The sequence below is a fragment of the Pyrgilauda ruficollis genome, unplaced genomic scaffold (genome assembly GCF_017590135.1).
Source record: "Pyrgilauda ruficollis isolate IOZ18807 unplaced genomic scaffold, ASM1759013v1 scaffold4, whole genome shotgun sequence".
NCBI lineage: Eukaryota > Metazoa > Chordata > Aves > Passeriformes > Passeridae > Pyrgilauda > Pyrgilauda ruficollis.
Genome location: NW_024525489.1, coordinates 3,999,431 through 4,010,968, shown reverse-complemented (window position 1 = coordinate 4,010,968; position 11,538 = coordinate 3,999,431). Strand labels below are relative to the sequence as shown.

The window sequence follows — 11,538 nt, the reverse complement described above, 5'->3', positions numbered from 1 at the left end:
GACAAAACAAAATTTTTTCCCCCCCCCCCCCCCCAATTAAAATGAATTTGCTCTTATCCACAAGCTGTCTATAATTTAACTCTTTTACTGATAATTCTTCTATTTAGTTGCTATGACTCTATGGGCTGCAGCAGGGTCAGGTCAGCTTGTGCAGGTAAGAAGTGAAACAATTGTTCTATCAAAATGTGGTCAACTGAGGCAATCCTGTAGGGGCCTTTTGCTCCGGATAACTTGTGTGCCACAATTCCATTTCATGGGATATGCCACCAGTGGGATGGAGATTGTTTGTTGTCAAGGTTTTCTGTTGGCTCATGGCCGCCTTCCGGCACCACTGTCTCTTCAGGGCTGCCTCCCTAAATCTGCATCAGCCCTTTTCTTTGCTCTTTGGTGACACTGTGAAAACAAGACACAAGCAGAAGGGGAGTAACTTCATACAGCCTGAGACCAGCAGTTCAAAATGCCTTAGTCCTGCATCGATTGCTACGGCTCAGTAAACGACTGCAGGATTGCCTGGTTACCTTATCTGTGCACTTCCATCCCTCAAGATATTTGTATTTCTGTTAAGTGAGAACTCAGCTCAATGACCTCACTTGTAGTGTTAGCTTTACACTGATACATCAATTATCAAAATGCAGTGTTCATGTCAATTAACACTGTGCTCTCAGCCCTTCTCTTACTGCACTAAGCTCTAGTAGTTAATATAATAATTTTTATCCACGGAGCATTTCAGCTATGAGAGCTCTGCGATAAGGAGCTACAGTTTGTTTGTTGTTAGCGGAGCTGGTTGTAAATATGTGTTAAATTTGTCACACTGTCTGCTTTTTTTCTAATTCTTAATGCTGTGAAGACCCAAGACAGCACCATGGAATAGTTGCAATGGTCTTGGAATATGAGTGGTTTTGTGGATGACAAGGAAAAATGGCAGATTAAAAAATGGGTTGCAGGTAGGAAGGGGATTGTGAATAATTAATCTTTAAACCATTCTTCATATTTAAAAATTAATTATTTTATGGTCATTTAAGCATCTTATATTCATGACCGTTTCAGGGTACCTTAGCAAGAAATCACATTGAAGAAATAAATTATAGTGCTTCACCTTTTTACCCCAATGTTTGCTTGCTGGTGATTGATGGCACATGTCTGAATCCCTGGTTTAAATCCTCTTCTTTTGTGAGTATATAGCCTTGATTTCTCAAGAGCTCCCTAGCACTAAAAGGCAAGGGAAAGAGCTTCATTGTATGTGAAAAGCCTGACACACAAACCTAAATCCAAGAATCCCAGTTAGACTGGTACAGAAATCCTCCTGAAATGTGAAGCTCTAGTGGAGGGGAAGTAAATTCACCTTTCTGCTCAGCATGTCTTTCTGTTTATAACATGGGCATCTCTCTGCTCAGTGAGAGGCAGATGCTCACCTCAGGATCTGCCAGGCAACAACAACGTTCCCAGCTCTGCCTTTGGGATGTTCATGTTCTCCTGGGGAGTTAACTCTTCATTCTCCTGTTCCATCTTAAAACTGTAACAAAAGGAGGCTCCTGGCTCTGGTGTTTCCATTGGTATATATAACACTCAGCAGAAAATTACAATTGAAAAATGCCCTAAAATCTTTGCAAGTCTCATCTTTAGGTACTTGTTCACGCCATATTTAAGGAAGTTCTGTTGGGAATACCTGAGCAGACATTTAATGATAAACATAGTGCTGCCCTGAGCCAGATACATCACTCTAAAATGTTTTCTTTGCAGAGCACTTCATAGAGGTAGCTGTTTTGCCTTGCTTCAGGGTGAAGATGGATTTTTGTTTACCATAATGCTTTTAGAAGCTTTTCTCTCTGTTCTAAAAATAAATGAGCATTAAGATTTCATATTTGTGGTATTTGATTTCATATTAGCTGTGTGTAGTTCTCAAGATGGGAGGAGAGGGAAAGTTGCTTCTGATTTACAGATTCACCCCTTCATAATCTGACAACTAAAGCTGGTTGGTTGGATTTTTTTCCTTTCTCATTAGCAATTTTGGCAGGAAGATTCCAACAGGCAGTTTTCATCAGTCTTCCTTACTGTTAATTCAAATTCAGCAGTAGCATGAATATGGTTCTTTTGATTTTAGTTGAATTACTCCAGAGTCAACTTGGTATGCATGAGACCACAATTACTGCCTAAAATACCAGACTTTTTTCCACTGACTGGCTCTGCTGGGAAAATTAGTAAAGGGTGAAGATTTATTTTAAAAAATGAAGCAGAAGGCATAATTCCTGTGAATTTTTTTTGTGCTTTATATGAGGGTTAGAAGTAAAAATGCTTAAGGTAGGATAATATCACAAAAACACGCCAAGAAATACAGAGTGAAACTGTCCTGCTCATATGAGGTGATACATACTGGGGAAATAACCCTTCTAGCCTACATTGTGCAGCATCTGGAGAGCTGGTAGTGGTAATGGTAGTTAGCATTAAATGAGGTTCTACTCCAAAGACAAAAGAGAGAACTCTGGATACTTGCATCCAGAGAGCATTTAGCAAAGCATGGTGGTAGTGGGGGTTTTTTGGTTTTTTTTTTCCATATGCATACTTAGTGCAATGAAAATAGTTTTGGCATCATCACTGAATTGTGTTGGGGGTGCTTTATAAAAGCTAAAGGATAGCCCAATCTTTTGAGCTCTACCTATGAATTTGTTTATTTGCAGCTTACCTAATTAACAGGAAAAAACATGGTCAGCGGCCTTAGCCCTGACATAGGTTAAATTGATATCTTGTTGCTTAACAAAGTCTTTGTCAGCACAAACTGACAAAACTAACTTTCTTCAGTTCCATCAAGCATAAAACTAAAATTATTTTAGCTATGGTAAAGCCTGGTTCCATGTACAGTAAGAACACAGGAAAGCCACAACTTTTGTGACCTCTGTCTACTAAATCCAACCTATTTGTATTATGAAATCACTAAGAGACTTTGGCTTTTTGCTTTCAGTAATGCTGATCTGAATGATTTGTTGTCATCCTGTGTTGCAGCTGATGGTCTTGGACTGTTATCTCTCCATTTTCAGTTTTTCACAGCAGTGATAAGTACTCAGAAAGCCACAGATGTAAGCATTCTTTGGGATAGTATGATTTAAAATTCACATAAGTAGATTACAATGTTACACATTTGTTAGTGCCTTTTGCTGGAAACTGCTTCATGTTTACTGAAGAGGCAGCTTTTGTGGTTACTGCCAGTGTACCTGGCTGAGGCTCAGGTCTAGACCTGGAAGCTTAGAATTTTGTCCTTCTCAGTCATCTTTCCAGATGCTGCATGGGACAGAGCTGAGTTATCCTTACAGCATTTCCATGGGTTTCCTTTGAAAACTACCTATTGTACAGTAATATTTTTTATTAATATTTGAACCTTTTCCACACCCACCAGCTAAAGTGCCTTCCATGCCTGGAAATCTATAGGAATAGGTCCGGTAAGCCTTACCTGATCTCCCAAGCTGGTTCCCATTGGTTGAGCTGTTCTACTCCCAAACTGCACAATGGGTGGAGGAGAAAGACATGAGAGCTGTTAGCTGGGGGCTCATAATGGGACAAAGTGGAATCTTGAATTTACAGACCCTGTGACTGTGTGCTGCTCTACATGGGGTGGGAGGACGGAGATGCCCAGCTGGGACTTGGAGGGCTGTGTGTTTCCTGGCAGAATTTATTGTCTGCTCTTTGACACACATGCAATGTGGAGGCTGAAAGCAGCAGCAAAAAAACCTGCTAGGAATCACAGCTGAAAACAGGTAGAGTTTTCTTTTCCAAATATCTGGAGACTAATTGGGTATCAAACTGCACCATGTTTGTAACACATGCTGTATGACATTCCCTGCTGTAATGGTCAGACAGGTCCACCTGGAAGTGACAAAAATACATGAAATTAAAATTAAAAAATGCAGAGTTTATCTAGCCCAACATTTGGAGGTGCTTCAAATGTTGGGATAGATAATAGGTTTCTTTCAACAGAAAGTAGTAGATCTGTGGTTTTTTCTGAAAAAGTGGTATTTTTACTGATACTAAGTATGTTAGTAATTGTGGGTAAGAGTTGTCTTGGCCTCAAATGCTGGTTTGCTTTGGCTTTTTATTATGCTTGACAGACTGGTGCCTGTTCCCCCTCCTTCCCACCACAGTCTCTTTAATTCCACTTTACAGAGGAGTTGCTTCAGTGTCTTTGTCACATTTGAACTTTTGTTTAAGAATAAATTTTCCTGAGTGCTAAGCCTTACAGCAACTTAGGTACTTCCAAATCAAAGTCAGAGTAGATGTATGCTTCTTCAGCCAAGCTTTTCAGGGAGATTAGTTCTTCTGACTTCAATTGATTTAATAACTACTCTGCACTTGAAGACTTCTGAGGACTGTGCAGCCAAGGCAAATCTAAAAATAACATTTAGGTCCAAGAGCCACTAAGGCAGTTTTGGAAAATGCAAAACATAACTACAGCCCCTTTCTCTTACATCTCACGGGTTGGAAGGAACAAAGGACTGTTTCCTAGTGTTTTGAGGATGATGTGAAACCTGGGTATGCCCAAAACATTGCCAGTGTGATTATTTTTCATTACTGTGGGTGGTGAGGAAATTTGAAAGAGCTTCCTTCTGGATACATGATTAAATGTTTGTTCAAACGATTTGAACTGAGGTAATAAGGATATAACTGGTCTTTTGAAAGCTGTGATCCATACTGCTACTTTTCAGTTGAAGGCTTAGTTTTACCCCTCTCCTATCAAAATCCAGAGCGTGCTAGAAGCATGACCTTTTCTAGTCATTTGCAAAATATGCAAAAATACTTTGGAATGAGAGATGGGAAGTTGAAAATGTGACTCAGAAGCTGTTCCTGCAGCAAGTTTGTATCAATTCTCTCTTGATCATGTAATGAAAACAAGTCTCCTTCTCATTCGGATGAAAGCTGAGTACGTAACATACCAAAATTTGGTTTTAACCAGCAGGACTCCTGGAAAGTCCATGGGCTGTGTTGAACAGAGCAGTGCCTCAGGCCTAGCTGGGACTGAAGACTTCTCTAGGAGGAGGTTGTGTGATAGATGAATCAAGTGCTGTTGCTGCCTCTCTACAAAATTTGCAGCCCTCCTCACAAATGAGTTTGTGTTTGATGTTTTGTGAAGCAGCATACCTTGCCATAAGTAGAGAATTTGGTTGTGATTCTCACCCAGTGTTCCTTTGTTAAAAGTGATATCAGCTATCTTAAAATAAATTTCTGCAGGTAAAGCTCACAAATATTACTGGATTTTCAAACAGCATATGAATTAGTCCTTGTTTCTACAAATAGCATATGTTAATGAACACAAATTCATCTTTCTGTAAAAAAAAATCATGACAATCTATGTAGTCCCATGAAACTCGGCCTTCAAGTTCAAAATGAAATTACTGAAACCAGTCAAGAAACGTAAGATTTAAAGTGGTATTTGACACGGTTTTGAATAAACAGACTTAACTCAGTCATTTCCTAACAGCTTTGATCTGAAACCTTGATCAGAACTTGATCTGAAACCAATAATGTATTGAAGAGTACATTCTATGTATGACTTTATAGGGAGATACTGATCCAAAATGCAGGCATGTATGCTTCCAAGCAGAGTTTGGAGACTGGTACAGCACAGGTAAGGGTGCAGTGGCTTAGGGGGTTAAGGTAAAGCTGAGAAGTTGCCAAAAAGAAGAGCCCCCTGAATGGTGTCTGAGAATAGGAGCAGAATGAGAGGCAGAAAAAGGCTTGAGGTACAAACATACCTTAAGATGCTGGCCCAGGGTAAAAGAAGGAAATTTCCTTGGAGCTGTGCATCCAAGGCCATCAGTACTGTTTGGTTGCTTGGGTTTATAAGGAGAAACTGTGGAAGCCAGAAAAGGCTTCTGTGACCTGACCTTGCAAGAGAGCAGCTCGTGCTGCTGTTTGATTATGGATGTCACCTGCAAGGAAAACACACGCTGGGCAGAATTTGAAATTGCACCCTTGCTGGATTAGCATTGCTCCATGTGTCCTTCCCTACATCATCACCTTCTGGACACCAAATTCTTCAGATTTTTCAACAACTTTATTGTATATCCAGTCCTAAAATGGAAGAGATTAGTAAAAACAATTTAAAGGTCTCCTGCTTGCTTCAGGCTGTCCTTGGACTGCTTCTCAAGTGTGGATGCACCTGTGCAAATCTGCCTTGAGTGGACTGGAGTAATCTGGGATTGCCAAGGAGCAGAACATGATGCCTTTGCTTCACTCACATGCATTTCCCCACACCTACCAGCACTGCATGTGGTTCCAGTATGGCAAGAATGGGCAAGGTTCCCTTTCCCCTGCTTGGAGCTGCCTCCTACTTGTACAGCAAGAAACGCTTTGGGATTTGTGCAGCACCTCCTAGCAGAACTATAACAAGATTAATTTTTTTTTAAATTCCCTTTTCTTTTGCCCATATTGGGGTCACTTTTTCTTCCCCCTTCCTTCTCACCTTCATTAGATGAGCAGGAGATGATGTGCTGAATGGCCACCCCTGAGACCCCCCTGTACAGGACAGACTGCCTACATTCCAGGAGGATTACCACAAGCTTGATTATTGGGTTAAAAATGCTGTGAACCCAGGTTCTGGGCACTATGGAGAGATATTGTCGGAAATCTAAGACATGTAGAAAAGATTTCCAGTGCATAACTATGTATTCTGACAAGATCTCTAATATGCTGGTTGGGGAGAGCAAGCAAGTCAGCTACTGTTGGCACATTTTCTGTGTGCCAGAGCTTTACAGTATTTAAAAATGCAAAACATGTAACTAGCAAATTTCCAAAGTGCCCCTAAAACAGAACAATTCTAGCCTCAGTTCTTTTTTAATTTTCTGGCTCTGTCTGTATAAAGCAGCCGCCACAATATTGCTGCCAGAAGAGGTATGTTTTTATTACATCTATTGACATACTTTCACGTGCAATTTCAGCAGAGACAAAGCACAGCTGGGCTTTAGCTTGCTATTGAAGGTGAAACCCAATCTACAGTAGGCTAATTTCACTGAAATAAAAACAAGACTTTTATGGTTAAAAATCCCCTTGGAGATACCTTAGCAAATTTGTTTTGTGAAAGAAATAATTAAACAAAAGTATAATTTCACTTCAGGGTGTTGTGAATACAAGGGATTAATATTTGTAAATGTCTCCCTGAAAATCAGTCAGGTTACAGGACAATATTTCACCACAAAGGATGGCCAGAATAATTCGAGGTTCATGAAACAAACACAGCTATTCATAGCAGGGGGATACAACTTTTTCTGAAGCTGTTCCAGGATGGAGTGTGGCACTGCCCAGCTCTTGGAGCACAGAGGAAGGGTCCCAGCACGTGCCATTCCCAAAAGTGCAGGACTGAGTCTGGGGCTCTGAGTTCTGCTGAGGGCAGGGCATTGAGCTAAGGCTCAGCTGGATGTGAGCACAATTAAACTGACAAAATTCCCCTGACTGGAATTAGCTTGGAGCCTGGACAAAACCAGCCTGCAAAGCACCTTGTAAATGTACCTTCAGAAAGAGCTCTTCCTGGAGTATCATGTTGGGCAGAGGTTACGGCTTCTCTCCATCCCTTCTTCCAGCCCAAAGGGGCAGCTCATGTCTGCCAGTACATTCCTTTAGACCAGAGTTTTCCCCAAGAGGGGCAGATTTTCTTTCAGAAGCAGATGTTGGTTGTCCAAGGACAGGATGCAGAAAACCATTCATGCACATGACCACAATTTTAATGTCAACAATGGCAACAAGAAAGGCTGTTAAAAAACCTTCAAACATCTTCTTCTCTGTCCCCTTTCCCCAGACAACACACACTAAAACACATCAGGGCCTAGCACTGAGGATTTCTACCTGTAAGATCTAAATTTCATAAACTCTAGAGAAAGGAGGAGAATGGACAAAGGAAACAGAAGTGTCAGGAAAAGTATCAAGGAAAGCAAAATAATTTACTTGATTACAGACTTTTCAAAGTATTTACAGCTCTACTAGAAAGCTATAGACCTTTTGGCTTGTGACCTCCTGCTTACTGCTGTTTGCTGTGATAAATTTGAGTGAAAGGATGGTGGCTTTTGTTGAAAAGAATTTGGAATAATAATGAAACATCATTTCACCAGCAAAGATTTTATATATTGGAAGAGCCTTTATAGTTAAAAAATAACCTGGACATCAGAAAAATCAGGCAGAGAGGTCTGTCTGTTCGTCACTGACACACATTAGCTGTTAGTGGGCTGTAGAGGGGTACATCAGGCATTACACCCAGCTGCAGGATATCCAAGACAGCCTTAATCAGAGATGACCCCAGACTGCTTTTGCAGAACAGTAACTGGACTTGTTCAGATTTTTAATAATCTTCATTGTGGCTGTACATCCCTTTGTGCCTAGGAAGCACCATAGCCAGCTTAAAGGATCAGGGTTCATTGGGGCCTTTTGTCTTCTTGATAGACAAACTCACTCCAAAGGAGAGGATCGAAACAGACTTTTGTAATTCAACAAGAATAAATCTGGTCCAATTCCCTGAAATGAGAAAGACAAGGACTGCCAGGGGGTCAGGCAACCTTGGAGCTTAGATAATTTTACTTTTCAAATTTTGTGGGTTGACTCTACTTACTTATGGAGCTGAATTGCTAATAAAAATAAAAAGAAGCATCATAAGTTGGCAATCCCAAGAGTATTTCTACTTGAAGCAGTCATTAATTATTCTGACTAGGATTGTCTGTCTTTTCTATTTATAGGCTGGCCATGGGCGACACTGACTGTTCATGGGTTCCTGTACTGCTATTCTCATGTTGGAATTGAATGGGAGCAGAAGCGTGCTGCACATTAGGAATGATACACACAACTATTCTTAAGGCAGGTTGATGGTTTTTCTGCACTGGATATTCTAACTGCACAAGGGTGAGCCAGACCAAACCTTCAGTCTGTGTGTTTAAACCAAAAGCTCATTTAATTGATTCTGGATTACAAATGCAGGAATTGAACTGCAGAAACACTGATGGGCTGCAGCGGGGGGTGGGGAGAAATGATGAAGCATTTTGAATTATGTCATTTTTGTAAAACAGCATCTTTGTGACTCTGTGTACTTCAGAAGTGTGCATCTCAGAACAGGTATTTTATATATGTCGAGGGTTGTTTTCATGTTTTGCTGCCCATTTTGAGATATTGAAGAAAAAAATCTACCTTGGAGAATTCAAAAAGCCCAGTCTCTCACAGATGGTGTCCAGGGGCATGTAGGGCTGTGCCCTGCACTTACACTACTCCATGAAGGGCATGATGCTCATCAGTTCTTCTTGACTGCTTTCCCATATAAGCTAGAACATTTTGTATTCTCACTGACTGGAGTAGTTCTGCCTTAAGCTACTTTTCCACCTACTGTAGCAAAGCCTGCTTTTTCTTTTTAATGTCTTCTTTTAAAATTTTTGCCTTTAAAATAACACCTTTTTTGTAACCTTAGAAATGGTTTTGTTTCTTTAAAAAGACAGAGTAAGGAGGAAGATCTTTTCTTAAGGAACAGCTTTCCTTTTAAATAAAATATGCTCTTAAAGTTCCTTGGACTTTAAGTGCTCTCTGCCTTGTCTTAGAGCTAAAGCATTAAACAGTACCTTTATTTTGGGGCCTTCAGACTGTTCAGTCTGCCTCTAGTATTGTTCTGTGACAAAGGGAGATATCTCCAGTCTGGTTTAATGGTAAATCTGTTCAGTCTGTTTCATTCTCTGGTGTCCAAGCAATCAGCTCCTGCAATATATTGCAGACACCCTGGGAGGAACTTTTTAAGACCTTTGGAAAAAAACAGAGTGGTCCAATACAGTGGTACCAGATGAGCTGGAGCTCCGTGTCCTTTGGCCACATAGACCTGTTAAAGCAGCATCTTTGCCCAAAGACTGTGTTGTCCAGAGCTGGGAAGGTCATGCCTGCAGGTGTCCAGGTTGCAGGAGTGCTTTGACACACACCGTTTTCTAAGGGGAGAGCCTTCCCCTGTCTGATACTATGGGTGTCTTCTACACTGTTCTGTTTTAAACTGATACTGAAGAGCAGCCAGAAGAACTTCAGTCTTTCTAAAGTTAGACAGTCCCCCTAGGCATGGTCAAAAGGCCACAAGTTCTGGAGTAGACTTCTTCCAAAAGCAGCTTCCTCCACCCAAAGCATGTCAAAACTTGTTCCATGCCCCTGCCAGACATTTCAGCCTGTTGGGAATTAGTGTCCTACTGTCCATCACTCCTGCAGCTTCAGCCAAGTCTGATATAATGTATCCCTTCAACAAGAAATCCAGTTCCTGAGACAGGCTTCTGCTTATTGCCTGCATTTCTGATGTCTCTGCTGCTCACAACTATGGCAGCCTTCTTATTTTCCTCCATTTATTCCTGAAGAAACAGGGGCAGAGACTTCAGCTCTCCATCCATCCAGAGAAAAGCCCATCTCTTGCTGTTTCAAAGCAGAAGCTCCAGCCTTTTTTGTTAAGAGTCCCCCAGCTCCCCTGCCATGAGAATGCCATGATTTCCCCTGGAAGCCATTTCTGGGAGACACCATGGCCTGTTGAAAATAACTTACCTTGAATGCTGCCTGGCCAAAGACACGGCTCTCCTGACTGTCTGGATGATGATTGCAGGGATTCTTTCAGTCACAGAGTATATGGTTCTAAGCCTCTGTATTTTCTAGAAGGATCCAAAAGATTGGCCTCCATTTTGGGGCAGCACTGACCTAAGGGACTTTGCTCAAATTTTGTAATTCAGTAGAATTAGCATTAGAGCAAAAAGTCATGAATCTGTTCTTCAGTCTCATTGATTACCATTATTACATGAACCGAGATGCTACTGAGTGACTGGATTCCAATTTGTATGCATGAAAAACTTCCAGCTCCAATATGGAAATGACCCTGAAGGTCATCTAGAGCATGCTTATTTCTGAACTGAAATTGTTTTCTATTTTTTTTTTCAGTGCTTTATATATCTTTCATAATTTTGTATCTTTTTCTGTTTCTATAAATAAAGCTGAAATGCACTGTTGGCTTGAGAGCTGTGTCTTGGAAAACGATAGCCTTGCCTAAGAAAAATAACTGCTCCACTGTTGTGGAGAAACACTACTATGCACTGGAAGCCTGCAGGGTGGGTGCAATGCAGACTGGTCATTTTTATCCCTGTTGTGCACTGCATGGAATATGCCTTCCCTAATGATGTGAGTTTAAAAAGCAAATCAGCCTTTTGTAGCTGGGTTAAGGAAAGACTTCGGCATGTGAAGTTTCTGAGAAGAGCAGCATGCACATAAAATGATGCTTTCCACTCACAAAATTCCTTCTCAGTCCTGCTTATACAGCAGCTGTCAGCATAGGGCACATTCAGTCAGACAACACACAGCTCTACGCCTGAAGCACTCCAAACTTGCTGTTCAGTTACTCCTTCAGCTTGGAGACACATTCCTCAGCATGCCTGAGAGTGACTCTCCATGTGGCACCTGATGTACTTGTGTGGTAGCCCAAAGTGCCATCCTCCAAGCAAGGTCTCTGTGGCAGTCCTAGAGGGCAGGGGGAGTTTGCAGAGACTTGGAAGAGACTGCAGTAGCCATGCCACTTCC

The 11,538-nt window shown here is 41.2% G+C and overlaps 1 protein-coding gene across 1 annotated transcript in view; it reads left to right on the top strand.

The window, feature by feature from the left end:
• The window catches only part of HHAT (hedgehog acyltransferase), a 147,560-nt gene extending 136,592 nt beyond the window's left edge, over positions 1-10,968 (top strand). The window contains exon 12 of the mRNA XM_041477305.1: positions 8,706-10,968. Coding sequence (XP_041333239.1) covers positions 8,706-8,797 — 92 coding nt within the window. The 3' untranslated portion in view covers positions 8,798-10,968. The remainder of the gene's footprint in view (positions 1-8,705) is intronic.
• The last annotated feature ends 570 nt before the right edge of the window (positions 10,969-11,538 follow it).